Genomic DNA, 20,323 nt, shown 5'->3' with positions numbered 1-20,323 from the left:
GGGAAAATTCTCAGGCAGTTCCTGGTCCACGTCAAAATTACTATCATCATTCTCGGTTATAATTCCGCATTTGGGAATAGTTCTGGCTTGCGCTCGTTTCATAAATATCCATACTCACTTCTTAATTACCTTCATTATAGGCTCGTTGCATAATGTACTATTATTTTATCAGTCTTAGTATTTATTTTATTATTGGTAATATTTTGTTTTATTATTATTATTATTATTATTAATTAATTTGTATTACTATCTTTGTATTATCTCCGTCACGATTATTATTATTATTTCTATCATGAACATTATTATTGATATCTGTAAAATTTATGTAGACTCTACTGGACTGTACCCGAGCACAAACTGTTCATATGTACCATTTCAATTGTAAAATGTGAATAAATTTGAATTTGAATATTAATTTCCTGCTGTCTGAAATACATACTCTATATGCATTATAAGGAATACCAGACAGTTAATTCGCTGAAAAAAAATACAATTACTAATGCACAAATGATTATGCAATAAAGAATACGAATTAATGTCAACTCACCACATGGCCTTGGCTGCTCGATAGTTTTACTTGTAGTGCAACTCTATCCTCCTTTCTTTCTTAGCAGCAAAGATGTCAGTAACTTTATCATAAAACTTGGGACTTTTTTAAGTTCCTGAGCTGTGGTATTTCTGCAGTAGTCTTTTATTTAATTTTTTTTAACATGTACAGTACTTCTATTAGTAAATTACTTTAATGAAAAAAATGTACCTAAGAAAAGTTAATATACAATTCACATGAATTGCAATATTACGTCTTGCAGATTTTAACTTCATATTTACAGGTGATCATGGTTTAAATCGACATACTAAATTGCAACTTAATGTGTCTGTAACCAAGCTTTAACACAGTTTATAATTTTTATTGATGCAAACATGGAAAATTCAAACACAATCATAAAAAGAATGTAATGCTCGTATATATCAAGCACATGCAGAGTCATGCTAATGCACTGCAATAAGACATTCCACATCCAGGCAGGAGCTCGTCAAACTGAAGGAAATATCGTCAATTTTAGAAATGGCACTGTTCAGGATCCTGTTGAGGTCAACGAAAAATAAGGTAGCCCTGTTTTACCGAAACTTTTGAGAGGCAATTCAGACCAATGCTGGAATGAATAAGGCAGATGAAACTGAAGCAAATTAAGAAAATTCGTTTTTCAGGTACTTTATTCCTCACATATCTTACAAGAAGTGTTTCGGCTCGAACAGGAATTTCGTATCCAAAATTTGTATACAGACCAATCTTTAAATCTCTGTAAAGCTCCCAAAAGCATTCGTTTGTGTAATGTGTGGTTTGTCTGTTAGAGCACTGTACAATTTAAGGGGTGGGGAGAGCACTGCACAAGTTAAGGGGATGGGACACCTTACCCATAAGCCTAGCCTAGCCTAGAAGCTAGTGCGAGTGGTAAAATGTCTGAAGCCCATTTAAGAACATTTTTCTCCAACGTTCTGTCTGAAAATATTGCAGCTAATCAAAAGTATCTACTGTTGTGTGAGTCACTGAATGCGTACAAGAACGCAACCTTAATAAATGAATCATTCCAAGGCTAAGACATGGAATGTATGATCATTCCACCTAAAAAAACTAAATATATCCAGCCTCTGGATATCTATTTCCTTAGACAATACAAAATATATGTTCGGAGGATAACAGATTACATAAGGACTCTTGCTGAGAATCCAGAACTTAACTTGGGAAATCGAGTGTTTATAATGAAAATGCAATCTGCTATTCATAACCAGTTGTCTGCTCCAGTATACCGCCCTATGCTTCAGTATTTCTGGCAGTCAGCTGGTTACGTGAATCGTGAACAAGTCTCGGACTTCAAAAATGTAATTCAGGTGGCACTTGATTTTTCAGCACTGGAGTGTGGTTCAGAAGATTGTTCAGGTGTTGCTTCTGCGTGTTGTGCTTATTGCTCTGCCCCATGCATTTTATAGAGAATCCTCATGTACATTTTTAAAGAAGTGTATTGACCAATACTAACCAAACAGAGAGTTACATAAATGAATGCTTTTACGGTCTTCATCACCATTGTGAGGTAAGCGTCTGTACAAATTTTTAACCAGAAATTCCTGTTCGAGCCGAAACCCTTCCCTTGTTAGATGGGTTGAACATACTGAATACATTATCACGAGTATCTACTATGTTACATTACTCACTCTAATTTTAAAGTCAGTGAACTATGCTCAGAGACAATCACATTACGAAGTTCTTCTGCTAGCTAATACAACCAGAACAAGCAAACTCAATTTAGTCTAATCATAAGGTCAAGCGAAGTACTCAACTATTATCACATGCTGTATTAATGCTTTTGACAATTACTGGCCATGAAAGCAAAAAAGGGGGAAAGGAAGCATTGCTCTCATGCTTGCTTTTAAGACCACAGAATTGCAAGAAATTAAGTGGGTGGTTATCGCACCTTTACTACATATCATTACTCGTTTCATAGCCAACTGAGTACCTCCACAGCCATCCTGAAAGTTGTGTAAAATAAATAATTTGCCTTTCCCAGAATAGGATGCATGACCATCTAGTCTGAAGCCTGTTGCTCTATAAATAAGCTGTGATACTCCAACCTGCACAATAACAACTGACAAAGTTACTTGTTTGACATTTGTTTCAATTTGTGTCAGATCAAGGCCAGCTATAAAGCCACAGAATGTAATGGTATGTTCACTAACAAAGCTATAATGACATATCACGATAGCGAAGGTGATGCAAAATCAAGCAGGACAAATTCTCTTTTCCAGAGGACAGAAGCAAACTAGGAACATCTGAATAAGCAATACATGCTCAACCATCTAATCAGTATTCACTGTCAACTATGGAAACAAAATATTTCTTCATTGTTCTATATACACTTTTAACATTTTTATGATCACTGTGTTAACTTTTTAGAAAATTACCTGGCCGACTATGTAGTTTCGAAGTGTTACCCTTCGACTAGGCTTTGGACAATGGAGAATATCACTTCGAAACTAGTCAGCCAGGTAATTACGTAAAAAGTTAATATAGTAAAGAAATTGTAAAACAAAAATATTTCATAGTTTTGACTGCATTTCACTATTATCATAATACATTTTAAATTTTTATGCTCGACCATGCCGAAATGTAGTAATTATACACCTGGTAGTAGCCCTTTAATGCACCTCATTAAAGTACACCTATTCATTATAATTCAGTTGTTCAGCCAATGAGAAACCACCATTGTACCATTATAAAACCGCAAGTATCGATTATTCTCGGATATACAATCGAAAGATAATTAGCGAAAAGTCACGAAGGCTGGAAATCCAATACTGTCGCAGAAGGTTATGTTCTGTTACTATAATAATTAGCGTTAATTGTAAATAATATTCAAATAAATTCAATTTGTCATCTCGTTTTTCAATTCTAAATCGATTTCCAGGTTATATCAAGCCTAATGTTCATGTCATTCTCTAGATTATATCAAGGTCAATGACATTCGTTCCTCGGAAAAAATCAATACTTTCGCTTGCGCTCGTTTCATAAACAAACATACTCGCGTCTTAATTATTACCATGATAGGCTCGTTGTATAATGTACTAATTCTCAAACACAGTTTTTGGTCTCCAATCTTCTTACTTTCTCTTTTTCATATTGAGAAGTTGGAATGAGATACAAGCCTTGCTGAATTACAGCATTTCTTACTATCTGTTCCATGTCCATCAAGAGATAATGATAATTTCATCACATTTGGGAATTTTCACGATAGTTACGTGTTGGAAATAACGAAGAAATGATGATGAGAATGGCAACAACAATGGAGAACAATGATGCATTCGAATGTATGAGTGTACAGAGAAAATTTAATTTGTACATGTTAAAATGTTAACATTTCTGAACGCAAGACTTGCAAAATAATTTCTTGTTAGGACGGAGAGGATTTTTAATACCCTGACTACTTATGCTAATGTGAACATTCGACCATAGCAACCATTCAACCGGAAAATGCTATTCTAAATCCTTGATACAGAAGGACAATTTATAAGCCATAACTGCATTTTTTTATCTGATGAGTTCATTACTGTACTGTTCAGTTGTCTATTACTCTTAAAATATTTGGTAGCCCTCATTCTAAACTTAAATGATCATTTGTCACATATTCTTGGCCCTTTTCTGACAAAGGAAAAATTTTACAGTCTGTACAAAAGAAACCAAATGACCTGGAAACGTACAAAAACTTGTCCAGACATGTTCAAACATTTTTAACAAGAGCCAGAACAGGTCACATTGTCACTCAATTGTACCTACACCGATTTCACATTTCTGATAATCCTACTTCTCTGTGGTATAATAATCATGAAGATCTGGAACACATTCTTCTATACTGTCCATCCATAAACCACAAAAGAAGTAAATTAAAATCATCAGTACCAGTTGCAGAAGACACAGTCCTGCAGAATATATTGACTACACCCCAACTCTGGCTACTAGCAACAGGCATCTATAATGAACACCGATCAAAATACCCCTCATTTCTCGTGAAAAACAACTGAATAGACTACAGTGGACTATAGTGGACTTTATGTTGTCAGCAAACAGCTGGCTACATTAAGAAGAGTGAATTCTTTCAATGCACAATGTGCCTGCAGTGAGGTCTGTACAAATAATATGAACAGTTTGGTCTCAAGATACCGCTTGGATGTGAATGCCTGTATTGCAGATTTTAAACCAAAATGTGCAGAATCATACCCATGCTTTAGCAAGTGCTGCTGGTGCGGCTGCGGCCTCATGTACAGGTTAAACAATGACTTGGTCGCTAGTCTAGAACACAATAACAACATGCACTAAACAACACTGCAGTCATCATACCAGCCTTTCCATTGCAGACACGAAAACAGTTAACTTTCCTGCTAACAGTTCGCTGTTATGCAAGGGAAAGGCTAGCCAAACACAGCAACTTCAATAGTCAAATATCAGTGTAACAAAATCAAGAAAATGAGGACAGTATTAATGTCTTATTTCTGTAAACAATAACATGTTTAGTAAATTTGTTAAGACTATAAAAAGCTACAATGAACATTTAATTTAAACATCTGTCAGAACAAAATTTTTCACTAGTTCTTGGTGTGTTTCTTCTTACTCGTGAAAATACAAAGGAAAAGCTAGATATATTTATTAGTACTTTGATATAGCAATAATTAAAAGGCAACTATATTGAAAGAAACGCGTTTCTTCTTAGCTATTCTCTGAAATACCACATTGTGTTATAATGTATTAGCTTCCTATCACAATATTTTCTTGAATACCCCACACCCTCAAGTAAATAGCGGACCCCCTTTTGAAATTAATGAATAAATAAATGAATAAAGAGAGAGAGAGAGAGAAAAACTCAATAAATAAATAAAATGAATCAATAAATAAATGAATAAATAAATAAATGAATCAATAAATAAATAAATGAATCAATAAATAAATAAATGAATAAATCAATATATAAATAAATGAATCAATAAATAAATAAATGAATCAATAAATAAATGAATAAATAAATAAATAAATCAATGAATGAATAAATGAATCAATAACTAAATAAATGAATCAATAAATAAATAAATGAATAAATAAATAAATAAATAAATCAGTAAATGAATAAATAAATCAATCAATAAATAAATGAATAAATAAATAAATAAATGAATCAATATATAAATAAATGAATCAATAAATAAATAAATGAATAAATAAATAAATAAATAAATGAATCAATAAATGAATAAATAAATAAATAAACGAATCAATATATAAATAAATGAATCAATAAATAAATGAATCAATAAATAAATAAATAAATAATAAAATAAAATAAAACCAAAATAAAACTTTCCACAAACATATTCACGACAAATTAAAACAATTAAACATAAATACAGTTCAGTTCACAGTAAGTAAATTAATTACAGTAATTAGTTAATTTTATCCTGAAACATTAATAGCACGCATCATGATTTCCATGTTCCTTCATATCTTTGATAATTTTAAGCTTTTCACTGCAAGTAAAGAATCTCAATCATACCTTTAGTGGTACACATTTTCAGAATTGAAAATATAATACGCACAAATTATACACTTATCACACTTGAACTTGACACACGTACTGCTAATCCAAACGCCATTGTTACCAACTGAAATATCCGTACAGGAAGATAATGGCATCCACTACCACCAAGGAGTTGCGTGGGAGAAAAATTGGGCGTTGTTGCCAACATCATTTCGAATAAACTGCAAAACCCTATTACTTTACTTGTACATTTCGGGAAAAAATAAAAGTGCGTGGGGTATTCGAGAAAATACGTATTTTTATTAACTTATGACATGAAAGAAGATGGCAATGGTGGTAGCGATGATCATTGTGGTGGTGATGATTATGGCAATGGTAGTGGTGGTGGCAGTGATTACGGCAGCAATGCTAGTTATGACAATGGCAGTGATGATAGTTTTGATGATAATAGCAGTAGCAATTATGAGAGTGGTGGCAATCATTATGGTGGTGGCAATAATCTTCAGGGAAGTGACAGTGATGGTGATCTGAAGGGAGAAGAGGAAAATAAAGACAATGAGGAAGTGGAGGAGGATGAAGAGGAGAAATAGGGAGAGAATGAGTAACTAGTAATACAAAATATGCAGCTGGCATTAAACTATGCAAGACCCACCTGGAGGCGATTGCCATGCTGCTGGCACTGATGAGAGTGCCAGTGGGCGAAGTGATGCCAGAGTTGTTGAAGTCTCCGGTGGAGCTCCAGCGCTTATGCAGGCTGCCTGACCCGGACCCAGACCCCACTGAATTGGGGCGCTGTGACGGTGGCTGAGGTGTGCGAGGACTGGGAGTGGTGCGACCCCCAGGAGGCGGTGGTGGGGTGTGCGTGGGGGAGGGTGACGTAGGCACAGGAGACACGCTTGTTGAACTGGGACTGTCCGAGTGCAGTGAGCCAGTGGATTGGTAGTGCACCACTCGTCTGAAACACACACATTGTACAGAGGGAGGGGCTACCTCGTCATTTATCAGAACATCCTTAATCTGAAACACATTTACTGTAGGATTAGAGTTAATCAGAAAATACCAAACAATGAAAAATACAAGAAAACAATACATGTACTGTTTTAACAATGATTTTAGTTTATCACTTAATAAAACAACTGTGTGTATATATATATATACACACATACACACATACACATAATTTTTTTTTAATTTTTCCACCAGTATAGCATTTTCCAAAATATGTAAAATTATACATCTAACCGAAAGTGACAACTTCCATCGCCGAGACAAACTCTAATCCTATATTATGTTGTAATACACGATGCTAACAAAAAGATTTAAGTATCAGACTTATCAGATAGAGAATGTGTGATACCATCAAAAGAAGATATGAAACAAAATTATGTGATACACAAGACTGAAAATTTATAAGCCATTCGTTATTTCATGAAACGTACCTGCACGTGAGGGGAAGAAGAAAGTGGACTGAGAAGTTTCCCTCCCTTACTATGCTTCCACTTGTAGCTAGTCAACTCACTTACCTCCATCATGAGTTTAATGTGGTAAAATATTGATTTGTGGTGTCAGTGATATTGAGAATCCTTTATAACATGAATTACCATACCAGCACATATAAATAACAATGTCTTAAATAATTCACGAGTTAATAAATGAAAAAAAGCTTACTATGAGCTATGGTCCGTGCAGATAACGAATGGCCTATACAAAGCATTAGTAGTACCTATTTTAGCACATGACTGAAAGTTGGGATAATAAGTAAAAAGGTAAAAGGTAAAGGTATCCCCGTAACATGCCATGAAGGCACTTGGGGGGCATGGAGGTAGAGCCCCATACTTTCCATGACCTCGGCACTAGAATGAGGTGGTGTGGTCGGCACCACGCTCTGACCGCCTTTTACCCCCGGGAAAGACCCGGTACTCAATTTTATAGGAGGCTGAGTGAACCTCGGGGCCGTTCTGAAAGTTTGGCAACGAGAAAAAATCCTGTCACCACCTGGGATCGAACCCCGGACCTTTCAGTCCGTAGCCAGCTGCTCTACCAACTGAGCTACCCGGCCGCCTTGGGATAATAAGTAGATCACAAAAAAAAAAAAAAAAACAGAATCCGAAGAAATTAAATTTTTTAGACCCATGATGGGATACACTCTCAGAGACTAAACACACAGACTGACAAAAAGAAATTCAGATATCTTTTTACTAAGAAGAAAAATAAAAAAAAATACATACAGTGGATTGGTATGAAAGTGTCTCAAGAATGACGGAATTTCAATTTCTCAAAGTTATAGCTCATACCTGTAGGAACTCAACCAAATATAAATATTAAAAATATATATATATATATATATATACATATATTTGGGGGCCCAAATTTGAAAAAAAATATACCCAATGCAGCATTGTACTAAAACCGATATATCTAAACCGTTTTTAAAGATAGATTCAAACTTTTTTTTGCATGTTCTACAAACTGTCTGTAACAGAATTTTGATATTAGTCCCTACGTTTGTAAAATAAACAATTAAAATTTAATAACAATTTTATGATTTCCTTTATTGCAAACAAACGGACGTATTTTTAAAATGAAATCAATTAACAAAATTCTGTTACAGAGAAACGTTTCCTAATAGTCTAAATAATGTGTGTTCTAAATTTCATGCATGTATCTTTAATAGTTCAGAAATTATATCCATTTTTGTCTGGCAATGTAGCAAAAAAAATGAAGTTACTGGAAACCGATAAAAGTGGGTGTATGATTTAAAAATCCATAGCGCAGGAAATTTAAAAATGACGTTTCAACATCCGATAAGGGCACAAGTACCCACAAAATGTTATGCAGCTATAGCTCAGTGGTAGAGCGCCTGACCGGAGAACAGGAAGTCGCAGGTTCGATTCCCGCTCGAGGTTGTGTAATTTTTCTTTCATACCATTGCATGATTGTGACTATAATAGAATTTAAATTCATTAATATGTCACATCAACGGACGTATATACGTCACCAAACATCGTAAGATGAAGATCACATTCTCAAAGTTCTTTTGAGTTATAATTTATAAATCATAAGTTGCAAGTAGAGTTATTAAATTTTAGAATGGGAGGATGACAATTATCTTCAAAATAAAATAGATGGAGACCTGAATCTTGAGGGATACAAAGATGAAGGAGGTTCTATCGAACATAAAATACACTCTATGCTTCTCCATTACCTTTGGGGGAGTGAAGAAGGTGCATAACTGGCTGCCCTGCGTAGATTGTCCTTAGGACCAGCATCTGTTGGTACTGGTTGCTGGTGGTATGCTGGCTGCCGAAGGCGTGGGACATTGCCAGGAGTAGAATCCTTGCCTGTTCCAATATGGTTGCTGTGGCTTATACCTGAAAAACCAATCAAGTACATTTGTGATGCATTTCCTTCGTTTACTCATGAAAAACTAAAAGTAGTAATTCTTTTAAGTCCCCATACACGCAAATTAATGTTAGACAGTGAATTTGTAAACGTGATGAACGATTTGGAGAAAAATGCTTGGAATGCTTTCAAAACAATAGTTCATAATTTCCTAGTGAATTACAAAGATTCCATTTATAAAGAAATTATAGAAAATATGTTTGAGAGTTTCAAAATCCCGGGCTGTAACATGACTGTAGAGTTTCATTTTTTGTAAGCCCATCTGGATTACTTTCCTGAAAATCTAGGTGCTTTTAAGGGGAGAGGATGGTATTTTTTGGTGAAAAATGAGTAAATTAAAAAAAAAAAATTATTTTTCTTTAAAGTACTCTGTGATATGTGTGGAATGCATAGCATAACATTTTGTGGCTATTTGTGCCCTTATCGGATGTTGAGTCGCCATTTTTAAACTTCCTGAGTTATGGATTTTTAAATCACTCGCCCACTGTTATTGTTGTTTCCGGTAAATTAAATTTTAAAAAAATTATTTAAAATACTCTTTGATATGTGTGGAATACATTGCATAACATTTTGTGGGTATTTGTGCCCTTATTGGATGTTGAGTCGCCATTTTTAAACTTCCTGCGCTATGGATTTTTAAATCACACGCCCACTTTTATCGGTTTCCAGTAACTTCATTTTTTTTGCTACATTGCCAGACTATTAAAGATACATGCATGAAATTTAGAAAACACATTATTTAGACTATTAGGAAACGTTTCTCTGTAACAGAATTTTGTTAATTGATTTCATTTTAAAAATACGTCCGTTTGTTTGCAAGAAAGGAAATCAGAAAATTGTTATTAAATTTTAATTGTTTATTTTACAAACGTAGGCACTAATATCAAAATTCTGTTACAGACAGTTTGTAGAACATGCAAAAAAAAAGTTTGAATCTATCTTTAAAAACGGTTTAGATATATCGGTTTTAGTACAATCCTGCATTGGGCATATTTTTTTTTTTTTTCAAATTTGGGCCCCCAAATATTTTTTTTTCAACATATTTATATTTGGTTAAGTTCCTACAGCTGTGAGCTCTCTCCATACAAAAAATTAATATTTTACACCAATTAGGAAAAAAGTTTTAAAAAATACCATCCTCTCCCCTTAAGGTTTCACCAGAACATCAAACAAATGGGAACTAGATATCAAGGGAAGTGATGTGTGATGGTGATTATTTCTGAATGATTCAGACAGACAGTATTTTCGAAAGTACTTCTAGACAATCAAGAAAACAAAAATTTAAAACACAATGAACTATCTCTTCGTATTTCAAAGTATGTTAAAATATAGTTGTATTAATAAAACTGAAATTGTGTCACTCAGTGTCATTTTTTGTGTACTCTAAAAACATTTATTAAGGAAAGTTTCTATAAAAATTCTAATTCAATTTACGGTAATTTTTTTGTGTTGTTTGCAAAACATTCTGACGTAATAGCACAATTTGGAGGTCCTTTTCGAATTCTGCACTAAAATCTTATGCGAATCACCCATCAGATCTAATTCAGCAGAAAAAAGTTTCAAAATGCAGGACTGTGAATGATTCAAAGCTCTAATGCTTAAATCGAAATATTATTTGAAGTTTCTAGATAAAATTTAACACAAAGTAGTGTAATAACTAGGGCTAGGATTTTGATGAAATTGCATCTTTTTTCTAGTAAGCCAGAAACATAGCTGCTTTAGTATTTATATGTTATGTGATAAACTGAGTGTTTTAAAACATATTTGTTAGGTCATTTTCTTGCATTCTTTACCTCTTACAACTCATAAGAGCATTTTTTTTTGTTTTATTCAGTTTTTTTTTTTTTTTAGGTATGTCCATGTAATTTTGGCCATAAATCCCATTATTAATGTAAAATATTATTTATTTCCTTCGATATTTTCTCTACGTATTTTTTTAATTAATATTTACCCATTATTTCTTATATTATTTTAATCGTTTTTCTACACAAATATTGATATTTTAACGTAGTACACCCCACATAATGGATCAGTCCAACCACCTCTTCAATATAGACTCCTCTATACCTGCTAGTTCCGGATAAGAGTGGCCTTGTGGTGGACTATATGGAACTACATCAGGTAAAACAATTAAAGTGTACTACTTAGAAAAATTATGTAATATTAAATAAACTTGAATGTTGGTAATAGAATTTAATTTAATTACTAGTCTAAATATTAATACTCCTACCAAGCTAATTATGGAAGATCAATTTTTAGAGCATTTTTAAAGGCATTTTTGAAAGATTTTTAGTTCATAAATGCATTGTTTTTAGGACATTTTTTTCATGATTTATAGGTCATCAAAATCCTAGCCCTAATAATAACCAATATGTTCCCAAAGCTACTTTCAAAATAACTTCACTTCCAATCACCCATCAGATCTAAGTCAGCAGAAAAAAAAGTTCCAAAATGCAGGACTGTGAATGATTCAAAGCTCTAATGCTTAAATCGAAATATTATTTGAAGTTTCTAGATAAAATTTAACACAAAGCCGTATAATAATCAGTATGTTCCCAAAAACGCTATTTTCAAAATAATAACTTCGCTTTGAGATAAGAGCAGATTTCCTGTCAAGAAGTCGAAAATATTTAAAAGATACATTACATCTATGACTTTTTTTTTTTCACTGCTTCCTTTACTAAACGAAATAGTTACTGGACAGTTAATATGACATTAATTGAGTTGACACAAGTAAGGTCAAATTCAACAGTGTTCATAAATGAGATATTACGCATACAAAGAAATAATTTATTACAGTTGTATGAACACTTTTTGATAATTAAATTAAAATTAATATAATCAGTTAAAAACCAGACATGTTTCGGAGGAATGCTCCTCAATCTTCAGTGGCAATACCATGACGCTGGTTCGGATGTTCGACCGCGTGTCGTAGCTTAAAGGAGACTGATTATATTAATTTTAATTTAATTATCAAAATGTGTTCATACAACTGTAATAAATTATTTATTTGTATGCTTAATAATATATTAGTTTCAATAAAAGTAATGTTCTACAAAACATTTGTGTAATATGCATAAAGAAAAAATATACCGGTATCATTTCACGTCGGCCCAATGTAAGTCACAATGACAAAAAAGTTTAAGTAGTAATAATAATAATAATAATAATAATAATAATAATAATAATAATAATAATAATAATAATAATAATAATCCGTGGCGCTACAGCCCGTGAAGGGCCTAGACCGACCAGCCGGCTGCTGGCCTCACGCCCACATGCCGAAGCAGAGGTGGACGATCATCCAACCAGAATGGAGGTATCGTGTGGTTAGCACGATGATCCCCCCCAGCTGGTATTCGCAACCGGATTTCGCTACCTATCGTAGCTCTCCAAGTACATCACGATGCTGGGTGGGCACCGGTCCCATACACTGGCCGAAATTTCATGAGAAAATTTCTTCCCCCATGAGGAATCGAACCAGCGCGCATTCCGTAACGCGAGTCCTAGGCGGGATGCCTTAGACCACAACGCCACGGCGCGGGTAAGGAAGAAAATATCCAATATTCAGAAACTAACTTGTTAGACTATACCCACCCCTGATGGTCGTTCCGTTGCCATTGCGCAAGCAGGTGGGGGCGGGGGAAGGCGCGCCGCGAGACTCGAACTGGTTGAGGCGCCGCAGCACGTCGGCCAGCGTGGAGCGCAGACACACGATCTCGTCGCCCTGCTCCAGCACTTTCTTCTCCAAGTCCACGACGCGGTCCCGCAGCGACTCGTTTTCAGTCTCCATCATGTCATCTGCAAAACATGTCTTTATCAGCACAACAAAACCGAAAGATAAAAACAATGTTTGTAAAGTCTTCAGAACAAGGATTAAATTATTTACAAGGAACTTCCCCAAAAGCTGTTCCAAAACATTTAAATCTATTACACTTTTACTACGTCATACTACCTTTAACCAATAAAACGGTACGAAAGGACGTCTTTCAACCAATCATGGCTGCGTATCGCACAATTTTATCGCTTCCCTAGCATTTGTTTAATTGTATCGTTTCCCTAGCATTTGTTTGTTTTTATCACTACCCTAGCATTTGTTTCTTTGTTTGCCAACATTTCAAACTGCAAATTCTTTACAGTACTATAAAACATATTTTGCGATCGTAATTTGTTTCCCGCATAGATAATCGACTGAAAATGCCGGCTTCGTTCAAACATTTTGGTGAAGGTAACATTAGTGAAACATAATTTTAGTAAGTCAATATCTATTTTATTGTATTAGAGTACTTTATTTCTTCTAATCTTTATATAGCCACTTTCTTCTGTTTGTAGGCCTATCTCCTCCCTACCATTTGTTTCTTTGTTTGCCAACATTTCAAGCTGCAAATTCTTTACGGTACTATAAAACATCGATCGTTATTTGTTTACAGCATAGACAGTCAACTGAAAATGGCGGCTCCGTTCAGACGTTTTGGTGAAGCTAACATTAGTGAAATAGAATTTCAGTAAGTCAATTAATATTTTATTGTACATATTAGAGTAATTTATTTCATATAATCTTTATATACTTTCTTCTAATCGTGTAATAGTCAATTAAATCCACTCAAGTTTTGATTTTCTCTAGAAAAATCAAAACCTTTAGTGAGATTACTGTTGATAAAATCTATAGTCTTATTACAAAGAAAAATAAAGGTATAACACCTAACCCTTAAATTGGCAATGTATCCTATAGGCTATATGCTATAATTTTAATACAACAATAGAAAAAAAATTGGTAGGAAAATTACAATTTCACAATACAGGGTAATATTGCACAAGAGACATTGGACATTGCGATAGTTTTCTTTACAGTCCGACACGGTTTAATAAACTAGTGTGAGAAATAAAGTTTGCCAATTTAAGGGCTAAACATACAAGCGACCTTTCAGCGGTAACAAACTGCGGAAGACATAATGATTTCGATTCTCAAGAGAAATGTAATTCAAAAAGGAGATTTTAAATCGTCCACGTAAAAGATGGGATGATAATTCTTCGAGATTGTAACACGACCAAATTGCTAAACGTTTGACATGACGAAGAACACGCATGCACGCACGCATACACACTCACACGGTAACGAGTAGCATGTGTATAACAAGACCACTGCCTCTGGATAAGGATGTAGTCGTAAACAAAATAGTACCAGGGAGCATCGCCAAATAATAATAATAATAATAATAATAATAATAATAATAATAATAATAATAATAATAATAATAATAATAATAAGGCTTTGACGCTCTTCGCCTTTGTTAGCGGCGTGTTTTAGACGCTCTAAAGTTGGATTCGCATCACGTTTTTGACGCTCTAGTTTTGGGTATTATTATTATTATTATTATTATTATTATTATTATTATTATTATTATTATTATTATTATTCGCTGTTGTTTATACTCGCTTCGCGAGTTAATCTTTTTGGGTGAAATCCGAAGGCCTGTGTACTATTGTTGAGAGTGGTTCTATTGTTGTGAACTAGATGGCGACTGTATAGGTATTAGGCATACCGATTTGTTATGAATATCATTTCGGTGATGAATGAGGCCGGTGATATTCAGGGATGTTGTGGCCCGAATTTCCTGGCATTTGCCTTACGGTTGAGGGAAAACCCTGAAAAACCTCAACCAAGAAATTCAACCCGACCGGGAATCGAACCCGGGCCCTCTGCGTAAGAGATCAGCATGCTGACCCTACACCACAGAGGTGTATTATTATTATTATTATTATTATTATTATTATTATTATTAGTCTACTGATTAGTAATGTCGCTGCTATTATAAATACTACTCAACCATTCTTATAAAATACGAAGTTGAGTAAGAAGCAAGTAAGACTTATTTTATACAGTCAAGCTAAAGAAGCAGAGCGCTTCCAGGTTGCAGAAGGAAGTACTGGGGCTGCGCCCTGGCATGGCTACATCCCTGCCTCTGGAGGTAATTACTAATTGCGATTACATTAGCACCAAGTTGGCTGCTGCTTTTTTAACTTTCTAGTTATATGAAACATAATGAGAAAGTACTGGGTTTAGTATTAAAAATCGATTTTAAAATGATACAGAAAATACACGTTTTTTGTGCGAGATCGTGCGTATTTGCTTGTTTTCCGCACAGAACCAATACGCGGTAAGTGTGAAATACCACATTCAGTATTCCCAACGTAACACACATAACAATTTCCCTCTTCTTACCGCTTAAGCGCGACATTCATTTTACTGCTTTAGGCTTTTAACATATTATTTTTAGAGACGTTTAACATAGTAATAATTATAAATTGGAAACTTACCACTGCAATTCACCTAAATAGCAATGTTAATTATTGTTTTTAAATATTTGCAAAAATTAAGTAAATCTACTACTCCACGAAACTTATTGCATTCCTGATACAAGTAACATTAAGGAAGCCGTGAAAAAATCAACAAGATTCCAGATGCCGATGTTATTACTGCAATATGTTATATAAATAATATTGTTAAAATATTAAAATGAAAAATGAATCATTACATAACCTTACCGTTTGTTTTAAGTTCGCATTTATAGACTGGGGGAAAAAAAAGACAGACGTATATCACGGCCTGCTGGAGTATAGTAAACACAGAAAACATTTTACAGCAACAATGTTGAAGAAAGATATTTTGGTGTTCCGAAGTTGCCGTCATTATACAAAAACCAACATGGAGATTTCATTGCAACTAATTAGAAATTCGTCTTCCAGGTATGTAATAAACGATCTTCGCACAAAATAATGTACGATACACGAGCGGTATGTTTGTTTTCATGTTCTCGGAAATTAAAAAAGCTCAACTACGTTTCGCTTTTTCAATCTTTTCCTCGACCATGAAAACGTCAACATACCGCTCTTGTGACGTATATTACTATTTCAGCATTTCTAACATCGAAAAATTGTTTTCAGTATCCAAACTATCTGTTGTATAAGGGTTTTTCCTAAATTAAACTCTATGTACAGCTCATGGTTTGTCTCGATCACCTAACTGAACACTAAAATATGCAAAATACACCAGTTTTGTGAAGGCACATATTTTCTGTCTTTGCTTAGCCACTGTATGCGAGTAACATAATAGATTATTAATAACTTACACCCGCTATGTGACATTATTAGAAAATACCGTAGAAAATGATGATACTAAGGGATATACTACTGGAGCTAAATGAAGCTGTGAGCAGTATGGTATGAATGCAAATAAGACGAAAACCATGGTCATAGGAAGAAAAATAAAGAAGGTAAAGTTGCGAATTGTAAATGAGGCAGTAGATCAAGTGGACAGTTTAAAATGCTTGTGGTGTACTATAAGCAATAACATGAGCTGCTGCCAGGAAGTCAAGAGGAGAAAAGCAATGGCAAAGGAATCTTTTAATAGAAAAAGGAATATCTTCTGCGGACATGCGGAAAAAGAACTAAGGAAGAGACTAGTGACGTGCTTTGTATGGGGGCAGAAACATGGACATTACGACGATGTGAAGAGAAGCGAATAGAAGAATTTGAAATGTGGATATGGAGAAGAATGGAACGTGTGAAGTGAACAGACAGAATAAGAAATGGAGCTGTGTTGGAAAGAGTGGGTGAAGAAAGAATGATGCTGAAACTGATTAGAAAGAGGAAAAGGAGTTGGTTGGGTCACTGGCCGAGAAGAAACTGCCTACTGAAGGATGCGCTGGAAGGAATGGTGAACGGGAGAAGTTTCGGGGCAGAAGAAGATAACAGATGATAGACGACATTAAGATATATGGATCATATGAGGAGACAAAGAGGAAGGCAGAAAATAGGAAAGATTGGAGAAAGCTGGGTTTGCAGTGAAAGATCTGCCCTTGAGCAGAATAGTGAATGAATTAAATGAACCGACTCTCAACTAAGCTAAGTGTTAGCGATACTCAAAACACAAGAGGCGCTACCAATGTCTTTAAATATTTCTAAAAATTTCAAATAATGACCTTTAGGTAACTAATTTTTTTTTATGGAAAAGCAACATACAAAGAGTTATACAGTGAGTATTTGTGCAAAATTATTTACACACGCCAGCTTAAATGCTAAGTTATACAATGAGTCGCTCAGCTATTGTGTCCCCTTGCACATAATTACGATATCGACGGCCTCTCATCGAAGGGATTCTGGATTCGAATTAGAGATCTTCGGACATATGGCGCAAAAAACACTGGTGACACAAGTTTTGTACAAGGATTTCTGTTTCCCCTGTCATTCTCACTCAATCATTGTTCCATTGTTGCCCATTATCATCTCATCAGTTCTTGTATGATTTCAGACTTTGACAATGTCAACGTGGTGCGGGCATCCTGGCGGTTTGCATAGTGTCACAAATGCAGACACATTCAACGTTTGGGAGCTGCGTGTCGGCTCCATCATAACAGTAAAGAGGGAAAACAGATCTTATCTGTTTAATCTGGGCGTTAATGGATCCAACAGACTGACGTTGGGTATCTACATTTACAAGACGCAAACAACTAAAGGGCTTGGCACAGCTGTAAATAGCTTCTGTGTTTGAGTAAGGATGTTAAATAAAGTAATAAGTCAGGTAATCAAAGGAATGACTTGTCAACAAGAAAAAGAAAAATGTCACAAAGATTGGGTTCCCACAATGAAGAAACAGGACATCATCGACAGCAGGAAACGTATGGATTTCTAAGGAACTTGTACCCTGTTTAATATGGACAATAAATATTTTTATTTACTATAGATACGTATATCAGTGTCACTTATTTGCTTTCATTTTAGCGGCAGACTATTCAAGTCTGTATCACCAGACTCATCCTACTTCTCAGAACTGTGAACAGAAGAAAGGAACTATGTTTTTGAATGACCTTGTGAAATTCATTGCATTTTACATTTTCCATATTATACTATCCCAGCAGAACTACATTTACTGATTTTAATGATAATATGTTCCTTTCTTCTATTCACTGAGTATTCATCAAAGAAAATACTCTTTCAACGTTGTCATGGTAACCAGGTACAGAAAAATAAAATTCTACAATTTTCAGCAATTCCGAGTACTGTTCCCAGGGTTGACAGAAAAAAACAGTTTCATTTAAGAAAAAGAATTTTTTTGTTTCAAACTGTTTTAAACGTGCCATGAAATTGTGCGTTTTTTAAAGTTGTTGTCGCAGTCGTTAGCTAATGCTGAGTTCTTGGCCATAAAGCCGCTCTCCAATTAGTTAATTTACACCAATGAGCATATACATGCTATAGGATTTGTCAATATAAAATTACTACATTGTCGCAGTGGGTTTAGAGGAAAGGGCTAGACATACTATCTAATCCATTTCTTTCTGAAGACTGCACAATGGACAAAATGGTGAAGAAAAAATTCCAATTTCGTTCAAATGTTTTTACAAACAGTCATGCCCTGTGAGTAATGGAAAAATGCAACTGCAATTTTCCTTGGATACTCAGAAATTATATTTTGTAATTGAGACTCCCCCATCTTTTATCATTTGAAATTTCGTAGAAATGGTACACCTTGATATTTTGAGTTGATTAATATTTTAACTGTTGAAAAATGATAAAGTTGATGTGGTTTCTTTTTAAATATAAAACATGTTTTATACATAGGGTTGCCAGATGGGTATTGTAAAAATTGGAGACAGTTTAAATTATCGCTCTATTTATTAAACTAAGTAAGGTTATTCATAAAATTAATGCTGTATTAAATGAAAAAAAAAAATTTACGAACTTAATGGTGAGTTTCATAAAAAGGAATATTTTCAAATTTACATCAGTTTGATTGCTTATATTTTACTGAAGATCTAGCATCTTAATAACAGAGAGAAATAATTTTTATAACGTTACAAAAAAGATTTAAACTTTGTGTTTAAAACTTGTGGATCGAGGAGACGGCCTCCAGATATGGATGGTAGCTCCGAATATATTGAATAAGCAGTCGTGGAGAGCCGATGAGGGATGGTCCTCCAGCTTGGGGGTTGGGCGAAGGGCTAACAACCCATCACCGTAAAAAACAGCTTGTTACGAATCCTTCAAATAAAATAAATCCCGAAAAGACAAAGTATATGATTATGTCTCGTGACGAGAATATTGTACGAAATGGAAATATAAAAATTTGAAATTTATCTTTTGAAGAAGTGGAGAAATTCAAATATCTTGGAGCAACAGTAACAAATATAAATGATACTCGGGAAGAAATTAAACACAGAATAAATATGGGAAATGCGTGTTATTATTCGGTTGAGAAACTTTTATCATCCAGTCTGCTGTCAAAAAATTTGAAAGTTAGAATTTATAAAACAGTTATATTACCGGTTGTTCTTTATGGTTGTGAAACTTGGACTCTCACTTTGAGAGAGGAACATAGGTTAAGGGTGTTTGAGAATAAGGTGCTTAGGAAAATATTTGGGGCTAAGAGGGATGAAGTTACAGGAGAATGGAGAAAGTTACACAACACAGAACTGCACGCATTGTATTCTTCACCTGACATAATTAGGAACATTAAATCCAGACGTTTGAGATGGGCAGGGCATGTAGCACGTAAGGGCGAATCCAGAAATGCATATAGAGTGTTAGTTGGGAGGCCGGAGGGAAAAAGACCTTTAGGGAGGCCGAGACGTAGATGGGAAGATAATATTAAAATGGATTTGAGGGAGGTGGGATATGATGATAGAGATTGGATTGATCTTGCTCAGGATAGGGACCGATGGCGGGCTTTTGTGAGGGCGGCAATGAACCTCCGGGTTCCTTAAAAGCAAGCAAGCAAGCAAGTAAGTAGGGTTATTCATAAAATTAATGTTGTAGTAACTGAAAAAAATTAATTTTACGAAACTTAA

The 20,323-nt window shown here is 34.6% G+C and overlaps 1 protein-coding gene across 7 annotated transcripts in view; it reads right to left on the bottom strand.

Annotated features, from left to right (window-relative positions):
• Nucleotides 1-20,323, bottom strand: part of LOC138708827 (echinoderm microtubule-associated protein-like 2) — a 227,934-nt gene that overhangs the window by 88,528 nt on the left and 119,083 nt on the right. For 6 of the 7 annotated variants that reach the window (XM_069839034.1, XM_069839036.1, XM_069839037.1 and 3 more), the window contains 4 exons: nt 13,077-13,280; nt 9,283-9,448; nt 6,730-7,032; nt 4,769-4,840 (listed from right to left, as the gene is read on the bottom strand). In XM_069839034.1, the coding sequence (XP_069695135.1) occupies nt 4,769-4,840; nt 6,730-7,032; nt 9,283-9,448; nt 13,077-13,280 (745 nt within the window). The remainder of the gene's footprint in view (nt 1-4,768; nt 4,841-6,729; nt 7,033-9,282; nt 9,449-13,076; nt 13,281-20,323) is intronic. The other variant, XM_069839038.1, reaches the window with a different exon arrangement.

This window comes from Periplaneta americana, chromosome 11 (genome assembly GCF_040183065.1).
Source record: "Periplaneta americana isolate PAMFEO1 chromosome 11, P.americana_PAMFEO1_priV1, whole genome shotgun sequence".
NCBI classification, from domain to species: Eukaryota; Metazoa; Arthropoda; class Insecta; order Blattodea; family Blattidae; genus Periplaneta; species Periplaneta americana.
Note: the sequence above shows the minus strand (reverse complement) of the source record. Positions and strands in the feature narration are given on the sequence as shown.